The following is a 15,360-nucleotide window of genomic DNA, read 5'->3' on the forward strand; positions in this document are numbered from 1 at the left end:
ACATGATATGATAGGTGTGGCTGGGAAACAGATCAATATTTAAGTCATTTTTTGTCATAAATTCTCCTCCCTGCCCATTAGGGTACAATATGCAAGAAGCATGTGAATCTGACTGAGCAGGGAGGAGAATTTATGGTAAAATGAGGCTGAAACATTGATCTTTTTCCTCACCCACATCTAACAAAGTGCTTCAGAATACATGGATTTAGCCACCAGAGTCATCTGAAATCCTTTTATTTTGACCTTATGTGGATTTTGGAGCTTCAAAACATTGGTACCCATTCACTTATATTGTATGGACCTACAGAGCTGAAATATTCTTCTAAAAGTCTTTGTTTGTGTTCAGTAGAAGAAAGAAAGACATACACATCCGGGATGGCATGAGGGTGAGTAAATGACAAGAGAATGTTCATTTTTGGGTGAACTATCCCTTTAAAGAAATGAGAATTGCTCTACATTTGATGCAGTTCATGAAACTGAATGAATGAAACAACCAATTAGAGTAGAATAGGAGATTAACCTCTGTACTAATGAATTAGAAATGAAACTAACTCTTTAAGACATGATAATTGAACTACATAGGGGTAAAATATCAATGAGAATAGAATATGGTTGAATATAATAGAATTTTGTCTCATAATTCATTACTAATGAATAATGATATAATTTGAAATGAAAATCATTAGTGAAGAAAAGAGATTTGTGTTGAATGTAAAATACAAGGTTTCCACACTTTTTGACCAATTCAATTCCATGTTTCCATGACTTTTCCATGACAGATTTTTCCAGTCATTCGAATTACTAGATAAGGATTTTTTTTTTTTTTTTTTTTTTTTTATAAATTTACAGAGATTGCACTCACAAAGGACTATTTGTTATTAATTAAAAATGACTTCCATGACTTTGAATGATTTGATTAATTTCCATGACTTTTCCAGTCTTGAAAACCTGTATTTTAAATTGCCTAATATTTCAAAGTTTTGAAAATACAACAGAAAATATAAGCGATTATAAACTAAGCAACTTTATATTTAAAAAATGAAAACGACTCTTGGAGAAGTGAGAATTGGAGAGTGCCTCTATTTATTTGTTTTTAATAAGCAATTCACTGGGTTAAACAAATAGTGTTACAACACAAAATTATACATTTTAAAGCAACAAGTTTTAGAATTACTTCATAATCAAAAGACAAGTTTGTATTTTTCATTTTCTCTTTCTGTTTCCTTTCTTAATTTAGAAAATAATAATAAAAAATCAAACAGACATACGTTTCATTGGGCAGCTTTGCTGCCTCTTGCTACCCTGTTCAAAGAACCATCGTTCTTTTATTATTTGCAAATGCAAATGCTTGCCAGTAATAAATAATACTATAAAATGTTCTGCAAGTATATGAAAAACAAAAGAACTGAGAAACAACAAGGGCAAATGTACAAGGTTTTGGGGGTGAAAGGGTGGGACGAGTGAGAGGTGGACAAATTTAGCAAAATCTCAGATTCATAAAGAACACAGAAAAAGCATCTATACATCCATACTAGCCAAATAACAAAGTTGATTTGTGTGTTTTTTTACAAAGAGGGATTTTAAAACAAGCAGGTGTTGTTAATTACAGAGCACATAAAGAATTAAGGCAGCTCAAAAAGTTTTAGCATTAGAACTTGAAAACTGCAGTTTGATTCTTTTGTTTGTTTTTAGACATAGTGCCTCTCACACAGAGTGCAGAAATAAGAATTTGTTGTTGCATAATTCAGGCTGCTGACAAAACTATCCTTTACACCGACCACAAGAATGGTAGGAAAACATGTTTCTTACATAGCTACTACTTGACACCTTTGAAGCACGCTTTGAATCATACCTTTGAAAATTCACATTGAACCTGCCTCTGTTTTCCTGTTCTATTGATTTTACAGCATTACAGCAGAGGTGAGATGCAAGTGCTTTGATTTGATTATGCCTTTTTATTTCAGTCTGTAAAACATAGCTTGGTGATGAATGGATTGAATGGTTTTGCTGGTATTTGGGTATGTGAGTTTCTGTACCTCCATGCTGTTTCTGCATGTGGCTTTGCCAATGCAGTGCTCATGTTCCCCTCTCTGACTGAACAGAAGCTCTCCAACTTTTCAGACTAATTTTGGGGAATAAAAAACCTGAATGTTCTGTGTACCAAGCCTCAGGGCTGAACGACAGTTTGGCCACTAAAACAGGCGTCTCTCTTCTAGATCCTTTGAAACACTCTTGGATTACAGTATTGCACTCAAGCAAACCCTCTTTGATGGTTTGTTATTTCAGTTCACTTAACTCCATGGGGCTCTTGGTTGTCCTGATTTGAGCTTGTTAACAAGATGGATTCACTCCCCTCTAGTGGGCACACTGTATGCCACTAACTCAGTATGTCAGTATGGCAAACAAAGCGACAACTAGTGGCTACTTGGACCGCTGTTGAAAAACATCTTAAACCAGCCTACACTAGTTTGCTGGTCTTAGATGGTCTCCCAGCCTGGACAAGCTGGTGCTAATGTTGGTTTAGCTTACTGAATGACCAGCTGAAAAATCCTCTATAACCAGCCAACATAGAAACCTGACCACCTGTAAGAGGGACAGCTAAAGAAAATGGTTGATTTTTCTCAAATTTGTCAGAACTGCTAATGGAATTGGGAACTTATGAGGGAAATTTTAACTTTTTGGATATTATGCAGAACAATTTGTGTCTGATTGTAATAGTTAACAGTTTTACAGTGTTTACCATTACATACAATACACACACACACACACACACACACACATACTGTCTCTCTGTTGTTGTCAAGGACAGCATCAAATGCTATGTCCTCCGCGACACACACATTTTTGCTGGTGTCATTGTCTTGTCTGTGTGGAACCGCAGACACTACAACAGGGTTGAGTTTCAGGGCTATATCTGTCCCAGCCCAGTCTGTAGTGCTCTATTACAACAGCAAGGTCACACACACACACACACACACACACACACACACAGACGGAAGTGAAAAAAGAAAATCATATTTCATGTCTGGCTCTTTGGTGTGACATGAGCAGTAATGGGGCGTTTGGGTGGCACGTGCAGTTTTATGAATGGTAATTTCAGTAAGTCCAATATGAAATTATATTTTTCCTTCATGCACCATTTTAAGTATGTTTAAAAGGACAGTTCAACCAAAAATTTATATTCTGTCATTTACTCACTGTTGTTGTTCCAAACCCAAATATTATTTTCTTCCGTGTTACACAAGATTTTTTTTTTAATTTTGACATTTTTCCATATAATGAAACTCAATGGTGACTGAGGCTGTCAGTACCTAACTGTCTGCCTCACATCTCCTTTTGTGTCTCACAGAAGAAAGAAAGTAAATAATGGCAGACTTTTCATTTTGGGTGAACTATCCCTTTAAGTAATCAGTTTCTTAAGCATTACATTTATAACAGACACAGCTGTTTCATCCAATAGCATGTCATTATAGAGTAAGTTCGTTAGTTTGAGCCAGTTGAAGATGGGAATACAATGTTAGAAATCTGATTGAATAATTTACTATCTGTCTTGGTGAACAGATGGTTAGTTTCCCCTAGGATGTAAACTTTCACCATGTACTCTGAATGCACTTAAACTTTTCAGATTTTAATTTAAACTGAAAGTTTGAACACATGAGTGAATGCCTGTGAGTGTGTGTGAGTTTGTTTAGATGACAACTTAACCATATCACAGGCATCATCACATGAATGCATTATATGTTTTCCATATGTTGACTTCAGTAGTCACGGTTTCAGATGCGGCTGCTGAGCAGAGCTAAGTCTGGGAGAGTTCAGAAAATGCACTCACATTATGCAATATTTGAAATATTACCTTAAAGGGCTAGTTCGCCCAAAAATGAAAAATCTGTCATCATTTACTCACCCTCATATTGTTCCAAACACATTCATTCTTTCATGTCAATGCAGAAATGCAGTCACCATTTCACTTTTATTGCATTGCACTTTCATGTTTTACCACACAATGAGAGTGAATTGTGACGGAGGCTGTCTTTTTATCTAACATCTGTTCCATGGAAGAAATTAATACATGTTTTGGAACAACACGAGGTTGATTTAATAATAACATCATTTTAATTTGTGGGTGAACTATCCCTGTAATGGTAGCATATATTTAGAGCAGAGAAAACAGAGAAGAGAGCAGAAAGGGTTGAGTATGAAAGAGGAGATAGAGAGGGAGGAAATTTGAGTCAATAATGAGAGCAACTTGCAGTGCTGTTGCTGGCTCCTCTCAACCAATACAGACAGGTATGTTTGGTTGCACCACACACATAAGAATCTCATATCCCAACACTAAGAATCTGTGTGTCCCATGCAGCCCTTGATGTGCCGTCCCCCTACACACAAACACACACAATGATTCATGTACATTGAATAAATGACTAAGCATGGCTCTTTAAGTGTGTGTGTGTGTGTGTTTCTCTGACATTTCACCCTTTTTATCAATATGTTCTCTGTAACACCTTCATCCAGAAGGAGGGTCAGCCAGCCATATCAACACTGACTAAATAAATCTGACAGATTTGACAGTGTGTGTGTGTGTGTGTGTGTGTGTAAATCTGACACTGAAATGAAACCCAGCCACATACAAACCCAAAAGAGAAATCCAGTCCTTACTCACAACCAGTCACAATTAGTCCTCTGAGCCTAGTCTTAAAAAAATAAACCACTGCGAAACTGAATCCTGTAGGAAAAAGTACAGAGGGATAGGGTAGGATTTCACTTCTCTTTGTACATCGTCCAGGAGCAGAGAAAAAAGTAAGATGGATGGAATTGGGGAAAGAGAGAGAAGTGGAAAAGGTAGAAGGGAAAAGAGGGGAGATTCAGGTCACTGTTGGTCAACAAGTTTGACTCAAGCAATGAGCAGAGTAATCAAAGAAAAACACAAAACAAAATCTTGTTTGGTGAGGAAATTTCACTTTTAGTCATACTTCCTATCTTCATGTACAACTGCAATTTTGGCTAAACTTTTGCCCATTTCAGATACTATTAATCCGTTATGTTCCCAGGTGGTGTATTTTTGTCCCCCTACCTTGCTTGACAAAGTTTTGACACCAAAATACCTCCAAAATAAATTGGCAAACGTCAATGTTTAACTCTGTTTTGGCTATAACTAGTTTAGAAATTTGACACACATTCTCTCCCACACATAAACATGCTTGGCTTTAAGGTTCACTCCTTCAGTTTAGTCAAACAAATAACAGATGCATATAGTTTCTAACCATGCACTCAGCTCTTTGTAACTTATCATTTGGCTCTTTGTCCACCTCGCCTACCCAGTCTTCCTTTCAGTAAAATGTTCTTGGCACCCAGTGGAAGTTAACACTACACTGAGGCACCTTGGAGCTGGGAATGAAACCGTTTTTGTTGCAATAGCTGGAAAGGAAGTAATGTTGAATATAATTTAGCACTGATTGGGATTTGGCAAAAAAAAAAAAAAAAGCTTAACATTTTTTTTTTTTAAATGAACTTCAGGAATGCATCCTTCACACCATTTCACTGCTGACCGAGAGACACTGACTGACCGCTCGACTGGTTGTGATTGTACACCATTGATTACTCATTTAAAATGAATGGTGAATGGTGTCATATCTGTGCCTCAAGCAGCACCAAACAAAATTGAAAACAATTATAATAATTTTACATTTTAAAAAAATGACACACTTCACCTTTAATTAAGATGGATTCTAAAATAAATGATCAGAAATAAAATCCAAATGCCACTGTAGATAAATGTTTCAATCTAACCATCTTGTACATCACAACCCACCAGCAGAGTTAGACCTGCTCGTCACTGAGCTATGTCGAGTGACAGTGATTGAACTCAGCTCATTTCAGCTCACTTATTTTGCAATGTGGTGGGACATTCTCCAACCCATTCGCAGCAAAGCCAGCAGCCATTTCAACAGTTCACAAAGACGCTTAGTGAGTTCTATACCCTGTTATCCTCAATCAAATCAGTGAATAAGCGAATTGAACAAAAATATGCAGATAAACCAGCAAAAAATCCATAACATTCTTTTACCTTCCCTGTTGTAAAGGCTAGCATTGCTGGTCATCTACATATCTTGTGTTTGAATGCTGGTCCCTGGCAGAGGATGTTTATGTGCTGGTGTCCACAACAGGATTTCTAATGATCTTAACCAGTGAGACTTCCTCAACCAGCTTCACCTTAAAGACCATGCTGGTTGATCAGCATTTTTATGGCCAGCACCAAAACAGCACTAAGCAGCTTGGACCAGCACAGTCTAAACTGATCTTTTCAACAGAGCTGCTCAAATGGTGGATGAGTTTCCAGCTTCTTCATAACGATGAAATAAAAGTTCTCTCCATCTTTCTGTTTTCGTGCTCCCGCTGTGATTATTTGACTCCCTCTACGGTGTGTACTTTTCTCTCTTCCGGTCTTTTTTTAGTGTCCAGCTCCTGAAAACCTCTCAGAAAGGAGAGAAAGGGTGAAAGGAAAGAGGTTAAGAAATAGTACAGAGTGTTTTGCTGGTGTTGCAGATACTGATACATAGATTCAGGGGAACAGATTGGGACTCTCTGAAATATCTGAGCATACAAAGTATTCAGAGAGTTTTAGGTTCATCTTTAGTGCAGCTCTGGGTCTGAATTGTCTCTCTGACTGAGGATATTAAATCACTAGCAATGGCATGTGATTTAGACCCAAATGTCCAGATTTTTGAATGCACTAACAAAGCAGAAAACTAGTTCATCCAACTGTGGCAGGATTTGACTGACCCTGTTCCAAATCTGACTGTGTCATTATACATGAGCATGTTTGATTTGCAGTCTGGTTTACATTTTCTGACCGTTTGGCTTGAGACCCACCCTCTGGGCCCTATGGCAACTCTAAAAAATCTGTTTATGTTTATTAACACCACCTCCACCCAGTAGGTGTAGAGTCCTCTCAATAGCAATTCATGGATGGATGGTATAGAGTGGAGAGGAAGAGAAATTTCTTTCTTCAATAAGCAGTCTGAGACCACATTATGCCTCAAGATATCACAAGTGAAGTTCAAACATCACAGTCGATCTACTCCATAGGTTTACACTTTGTGCCAGTCTGTAAAGGGGTGGAGATGGATCACGCAGCTACCCAATCAGAATAATCAATGCTATTTCAGAGTGTGCATGTGCAGGTTTGGAAAAGTGGAGAAAACAAGGTTGACATCTTGATTGGCTGGATTGAGGGTGGAGTCTGTGGACATCTGATGGTGTCTGCTGCAAAGCCGTGCTCTTTATCCCTTCGGTGAGATGTTAACATCTCTGAGAGAGACAGATGGGAAGAGTAAAAGAGAGAGAATGAGGAAGTGGTGGGTAAATTATTGCATATAGTCTTGATAGTCTTTGAAATCTGCTTGTATTAATTTAGTTGCATTTCTTTGTAAGTTTTTAAAGTTTTAAAAGCATAGGTAAAAGAGTCAAAGTGACAACGGAGCTGTCAAGCTCAAAAAGGGACACAAAGTAGCCAGAAGACTTAAATCACATGAGTTGTATGGACTACTTTAATGGTGCTTTCATGGTGGGTTTTTAATTTTAATTTTTATTTATTTAGTAATTAACAAAAGCACGCACAAACAACAAAAAGAGCAATGTGGGTGCCTGACCAAATTGGTATCAGAAAAAGAGGGAAAATTTGGCACACCAAGGCTCCAAAATTAGAAAAATGTATTTTAATGTTCTCACCTGAGACGTTTCAAGCCCACGGTTCTTTATCAAATAATATAACTATTCAAAGGTCTGCCCTTATGTATCAATCAATCAATCAATCAATATACATCACATGATTAACCAGAGATAAACACTAGAAAAGTTTGTAATGCCTCACTGTGTAATACATACAGTATATATATATTCAAAGTGCAAATAAAGATGTTACTGAAAAAAAATAACGCTAAATACAAATAGGTTAAGTATAATAAACAAGTACAAATAACACAAACAAAGAGAAAAAGCACAAACAAAAAGCACAGAAAATAAATAAGCATTATTTAATAAGAAATTAGATACATGTTAGAGAAAGGGATGAATGTCAAAAACCTCCTTCAGGCCTTTAGGTGCTCCAGTATCTAGAGTGTAAATCCAATAGGTTTCACCCCTTAAAAGGTCATTATTGATGTCACCTCCGCTATGAGGACACTTCATTGATTCTATACCTATATACTGAAGTGTAAGACCGTGAATGTTATTTACATGCTGCGTTTCTGCTGTGGACTTACTGTTATATTGGTAGAACCAGTAGACCTCTTAAAACCCGTATCTCTGAACATTGAAGTGCTATTAGGCATCAAGATCCTGAGAGTCCGGTAGCACAGCATTTTGATGCTTTGAAACATTCAGCTTCCACACTTCAGTATATACAGTGGGTACGGAAAGTATTCAGACCCCCTTAAATTTTTCACTCTTTGTTATATTGTAGCCATTTGCTAAAATCATTTAAGTTCATTTTTTTTCCTCATTATTGTACACACAGCACCCCATATTGACAGAAAAACACAGAATTGTTGACATTTTTGCACATTTATTAAAAAAGAAAAACTGAAATATCACATGGTCGTAAGTATTCAGACCCTTTGCTGTGACACTCATATATTTAACTCAGGTGCTGTCCATTTCTTCTGATCATCCTTGAGATGTTCTACACCTTCAATTGAGTCCAGCTGTGTTTGATTATACTGATTGGACTTGATTAGGAAAGCCACACACCTGTCTATATAAGACCTTACAGCTCACAGTGCATGTCAGAGCAAATGAGAATCATGAGGTCAAAGGAACTACCTGAAGAGCTCAGAGACAGAATTATGGCAAGGCACAAATCTGGCCAAGGTTACAAAAAAATGTCTGCTGCCCTTAAGGTTCATAAGAGCACAGTGGCCTCCATAATCCTTAAATGGAAGACGTTTGGGACGACCAGAACCCTTCCTAGAGCTGGCCGTCCGGCCAAACTGAGCTATCGGGGGAGAAGAGCCTTGGTGAGAGAGGTAAAGAAGAACCCAAAGGTCACTGTGGCTGAGCTCCAGAGATGCAGTCGGGAGATGGGAGAAAGTTGAAGTCAACCATCACTGCAGCCATCCACCAGTCGGGGCTTTATGGCAGAGTGGCCCGACGGAAGCCTCTCCTCAGTGCAAGACACATGAAAGCCCGCATGGAGTTTGCTAAAAAACACCTGAAGGACTCCAAGATGGTGATAAATAAGATTCTCTGGTCTGATGAGACCAAGATAGAACTTTTTGGCCTTAATTCTAAGCAGTATGTGTGGAGAAAACAAGGCACTGCTCATCACCTGTCCAATGCAGTCTCAACAGTGAAGCATGGTGGTGGCAGCATCATGCTGTGGGGGTGTTTTTCAGCTGCAGGGACAGGACGACTGGTTGCAATCGAGGGAAAGATGAATGCGGCCAAGTACAGGGATATCCTGGACGAAAACCTTCTCCAGAGTGCTCTGGACCTCAGACTGGGCCGAAGGTTCACCTTCCAACAAGACAATAACCCTAAGCACACCGCTAAAATAACGAAGGAGTGGCTTCACAACAACTCCGTGACTGTTCTTGAATGGCCCAGCCAGAGCCCTGACTTAAACCCAATTGAGCATCTCTGGAGAGACCTGAAAATGGCTGTCCACCAACGTTTACCATCCAACCTGACAGAACTGGAGAGGATCTGCAAGGAGGAATGGCAGCGGATACCCAAATCCAGATGTGAAAAACTTGTTGCAAAACTTGTTGCATCCCAAAAAGACTCATGGCTGTATTAGATCAAAAGGGTGCTTCTACTAAATACTGTACAAAGGGTCTGAATACTTAGGACCATGTGATATTTCAGTTTTTCTTTTTTAATAAATGTGCAAAAATGTCAACAATTCTGTGTTTTTCTGTCAATATGGGGTGCTGTGTGTACAATAATGAGGAAAAAAAACTAATGTAAATGATTTTAGCAAATGGCTGCAATATAACAAAGAGTGAAAAATTTAAAGGGGTCTGAATACTTTCCGTACCCACTGTAGGTATAGAATCAATGAAGTGTCCTCATAGTGGAGGTGACATGAATAATTAACTTTTAAGGGGTGAAACCTATTGGATTTACACTCTAGATACTGGAGCACCTAAAGGCCTGAATGAGGATTTTGACATTCGTCCCTTTCTCTAACATGTATTGCTTATTATATAATTCCTCTTTATTTTCTGTGCGATATAGTCTAGCTGTAAGAAAAATAGTCTGCAGTAGGGTTGTCCATGTACAAGGATGTTTATTTGTGCATTGATTGGGTTTTCACCTTTTTCACCCAATTTGACTCTTCCTTTGCCCAATGTCCTGATGATATTATGATTGTATCTTAACCTGATGTTTTTAGCCTCTGGATTTTGATTGTTTATAGACTCTGCTTGTTTTATTTGTACTTGTTTATTATACTTTAACTATTTGTATTTTACGTTATGTTGGTTTAACTTTTTTTCAGTAACATCTTTATTTACACTTCAAATTTATATATATATATATATATATATATATATATATATATATATATATATTATTATTATTATTATTATTATTATTATTAATAAAATTAGTTTTTGTTAAATTTTTGTTATCATGATTCACCATTATTATACTTTTTTTATTATAATTATTTTACTATTTATATTTTTTTTTTCTGGTTTGCATTTTTTGGTGGTCTTCAGTTTGATTGTTTATTCTGTTTGTGCACAGTGAGGCATTACAAAATGTTCTAGTGTTTATCACTGGTTAATCCTGTGATGTATATTGATTGATTGTTGCGGGGTACATAAGGGCAGACCTTTGAATGGTTTTATCGTCTAATGAAGAGCCGTGGGCTTGAAACGTCTCAATATTTTTTTCTAATTTTGGAGCCATGGTGTGCCAAACAGTGTCTGAGAGCAACATGCTACCTAACACTTTTTGTGTTCCATGGAAAAAAGAAAGTCACACGGGTTTGGAAGAATGTGAGGGTGTATACATGATGACAGAACTTTCATTTTTGGGTGAACTATCCTTTTAATAAGATTATTAAAAGAGCTGGTAAGAGGATATTCTGACTCACCTGTATCTGTGTCACTTGTTTTGATTTCGAATACGCAGACACCTTCTCTTCAGCGGAGGCTGCATTTCCATAGGCACCGATCCTGTTAATGGCACTGTCAAGCCACATGGCAGGATGGCAGCGGTTTTGTCAGCAGGTTTGGGCACGGGCTGAATGACACAGCCAGGTTTGGGCATCAGGGGCAGGGCATAGGCATGGTCCTCACCAGATGGGGGATCTTCAGGGCTCTGAGATTTGTCCTCCCCTGTTCCTGTTGTAATGGCAGACTGGTCACTTGAGCTTCTCTTACCTGCCGAGTCTCTTTCCTTAGCCAAGAAGCTGTTCTCTTTCAGGTCCTCTCCTAAATCTGCCCCAGCAGACTCGTCACAAACAGTGGCGGTCCTGCGGCAGGGGTCCACTAGGGGGCGCTGTTCTAACTGTGTTGTCCTGATCAGACCCTCTGCAGATAGCACATTACAGCTCCCATTAACGATCACATTGCAGGGCGTTGCAGGCCCAGGCTCAGTTTTAGTTGTGGTGATGTTGCTAGGAACAGTGGTAGTGCTGCATGTGATTGGCTGAGAAAGAGGCGGAGTTCCACTGCAGTAGGAAGGGTTGGCACATGGCAGTGCCACACTAACCAATGGGCTTTCAGCATTACTGTGTCCGTGGTTATCTTCTATTGTGCTTGTGCTTGTAGTGGCCGTCCCATCCACCCGAGTTTCTCTTAACTGTAAGGGTCCAAGCACAGGTGGTGGGCTTATTCCAGGTTCTGGCTTTACCTGCACACAGGTTACCGACTTCTGGATAACTAGCTGTTGCCTGGAGTGACGGTTGGTTGTTAGATCAATGACTCCATCTGCTGGTTTGTCTTTGTGAGAGTTTCCACAGCTTCCAATATCAGAGATTTCTGTTTTAACCATCAGATCAAAAACGTTTGTCCTGCCCTGATCTGTCTGCTTGGAAAAGCCAGGTGAGAGTGTATCTGAGTTGGGAGGGGCTTGCTGAAGGTCTCTCTCCTCCCCTCTGGAGGAGCTGGGAGAAAATGAGGGTGTTGCCCTTGAATCACTGCGCTCACTTGCAGCATTCGGAAGTGTTCCGTCATTTCCTGGTCGATCACCTGATGATTTCGGACAGAACGGTATGGGCACAGGTATGGGTATAGGGACTGGTAATGGCACAATCACTGGATAGGGCACTAATAAAATAGGTGGTGGCACTAAGGGGGCCAGAGAAGGCATGCCGATATTCATATAGTGCGGATGTGGCATGGGTCCAGTTCGCATCATGTTAAATGGGGGAAAAGTCAAGGCTGGCATATGAGGGCCAGGGTGAGGGGGCAACATACCTGGAGGGTTCCCAGCAAGTGTTGGAGTGGAGGACGGGTGTACATGAGGAGATAGGAGCGGGCGGTGCATGGGGCTCGACGGAGGACCCAAAGTCCGATGAGGTGGTGGCGGGCCAATGCCAGGAATCATGGGATTGGAATGGGGGCTGTTGGGGCCTGGTGGACGTAGGAACGGAGGACGAATGTGCTGCATCATCTGGTGCTCCATAAAGAGAGGGAGAGGAACTGGGCCACGGGGAGTCATGATCATCTGCGGGCTGCCAGGCGGCATACCCATAGCTGGATGTAAACCCGCTAAAGGAGGTGGGGGAGGGGGTGGTAATGCAGGACTTCCATGTGGCCGCGGTGTGGGGATCTTTGTGGATGATGATGATGATGATGAGGATGATGAAGATGATGAGGATGAACACACAGTTCCAGTTTCAGACAGTGACCCCAATGTAGATCCAGAGGGTCCGGCAATAGTGGTGGAGCCCCCTGGTGACGGTGCCCTGCGACAGCGGAGTTCGTTTAGAGGTGCGCTCCAGGACTCAGGTGTAAGGATCTGTACACCTGATCCGCTCTCTGATTTAGTATCACTCGCAGAAAGAGGAGGGTTACATAGTACCCCTGGCAGTGCAGCCTGAGTCTCTTTATAGAATATGTCCATCTTATATTGGTTCAGACACTTTGCACTGCAGAACTGGAGCCGCCTCTCCCCCGCACCAAAATCCAGGTATTCCTTAGTGTGGCGGATATGTTTGCACCAGTCACAGACCTGTAACAGTAATCAAGATGAATAAATGCTGTAAAAGTATTGTTCATTGTTAGATTATGTTAACTAATGTGGGTAACTAATGTTAACAAATACAGCTTTATTGTAAAATGTATTTTTTATCCCGATGGCAATTTTCTCTTTTCTTGTTTTAAGAATAAACCTCTGTAAATGATGTTAGATTTAGGCTTACTTCAATTCAAGAATCATCTATGAAAACCACTCTTAATATCTTTTAATAAAAACTTTGCATTTTGTTTTCTACACATTTAAATACATTACTATTTTAAACTGTGTAAATTCTAATTCAAACACCTTCCATGGACTAAGACTCATTAAAAGAGTGTGGCTATCCTTCTTCATGACTTAAAGAGCCATGACAGAGATTTTGTAAAGAGTATGTGCATGTTATGTAAAATGTCAGATATATTTAAGATTATAGGGTCAATCAGGCATTCATTTAACAAGACAAACATTTTGAGAGTGAAGAGCAATGTGGTTTATGTCATAAAAATATTACATTCAACTTAAGCTTTCAAATGATCAGCTTTCTCAGCCAGACACAGAACCACTGTTTCTCCCTCAACACAGTTGTCTGTCAACTCTACCGCATCACTGTTAGTCTCCCACTTATTTTCTCTCTTTTTTGTATTCCAGTATTACCAAAGCATTCAAGAATTTCAATTATAATGTATTGATGTAGGAAATAAATAAAACAAGTTGAATTAAAAATAAAGTAAAACAAGTAGACCATGCTTGGTCTGGAAAACATCACATTCAAAATTTCTGATAAACATCCTACGCTAAAAAAATACAATAAAAAATAAAAAGACTTACGCCTTTCAATTTCATAACAAAATTCCATCTAACTGAACTGTGTAATGTTTGACAACATTAAAATTATAAAACTTAAAATACTTTTTTCTTTGTATTTTATTAAAGAGTACTCAATTAAATGTGATGTAATTTTGTTACATCTGTGATGTAATTTTGTTCAATTTTAAACTGAAGCTTAAAATTTTTATTTATTTTTGTGTAAAAAGAGCTGATTCACATACATTTATACATCATAAAGATCTAACATCCAACAAGTTGTAGGTTTCTAAAATTCCTCCAGATGATAATGTTCACACCAAACAGATTTCTGGGTGATGTGCCATCAGGGATGTTAGAATAAAATAATGTAAATAAATAATATCTATATGCTTTTGGGCAATGTGTTATCAAAGCAATAGGATTTTTGTTTTGTTCCATCCAGCATGAGAATGTGTTCAATTTAAAAAAAAAAATGTATTGTATTTTTCCCCGATTTTCTCCCTAATGTGAGTTTACACTGCACGATTTTCGACCCGATTTTTGCTCGCCGACAGTTTTGTGGAGATCGCTTACAAAAGCCCGAAATCATAGGCAAATCAGAGCTCGCTCCCGTGAGCAACGATCGCAATGTATGAATTATCAAAGACGCGATTTGAGAGAAGCGCCGACGAGTCGCCGATGTCAGCGAGATATCTAGAATGTTAAATATCTGGACCTGTCGTGCAATGTGAAATATGTTTTGGCTAAATACAACCGCAGCGTTGACCTACAGCCAATGAGAGAGCAAGAAACGGGCACGGGAAGTTTCAGTGGGAGGAGTCATGATGTACCTGCAACAGAACATCAACTAGCATGGCTGCGGTATCAAGAAAGTCTCATTGGAGCAAAGAAATTGAGGAAATATTTGCGGAACATTGGCAGGAGCACCAGTGCATTTGATGTTTCCTCTGATCTCTACCACAACCGGTGGAGAAAGTGAAGAATTGGAGAGAAATTACAAATTCTCTTGGACCGTCAGGTAAGCAAATAAGTAGATTTTTCAGTAGGAGGTACTTTTTCATATTGTAGCCAATAAAATATATGATGCATTGAGGTGATTAAAAACATACACATCATATTGTGAAATGCATAACATATGATCATGCATTTGTTTTCGTATCTCAATTAATTTCTTGCGTGTATTCTGTTGTGAAATGTAATTTGGAGTCCAGGCAGAGTCGTCGGGGATTCGTCAATAGTGAAATGTTTCGTAATGTGTTCACCCCTGTCTCCGTTTCCTCGTGTAATTTGAAAACTCTACGACTTCAATCACAAGACAGACAGTTGTGTAATATGAACGGTACCACAATCCGACGTCTTTGA

General features: G+C 39.0%; 1 protein-coding gene across 1 annotated transcript in view; it reads right to left on the reverse strand.

Moving 5' to 3' along the window:
- Window positions 1–1,073: 1,073 nt before the first annotated feature.
- Window positions 1,074–15,360, reverse strand: part of LOC127617466 (sine oculis-binding protein homolog A-like) — a 57,807-nt gene continuing 43,520 nt past the window's right edge. Inside the window, 2 exon segments of the mRNA XM_052089438.1 lie at window positions 1,074–7,308; window positions 11,102–13,185. Coding sequence (XP_051945398.1) covers window positions 11,113–13,185 — 2,073 coding nt within the window. The 3' untranslated portion in view covers window positions 1,074–7,308; window positions 11,102–11,112.

Source organism: Xyrauchen texanus, chromosome 24 (assembly GCF_025860055.1).
Source record: "Xyrauchen texanus isolate HMW12.3.18 chromosome 24, RBS_HiC_50CHRs, whole genome shotgun sequence".
NCBI lineage: Eukaryota > Metazoa > Chordata > Actinopteri > Cypriniformes > Catostomidae > Xyrauchen > Xyrauchen texanus.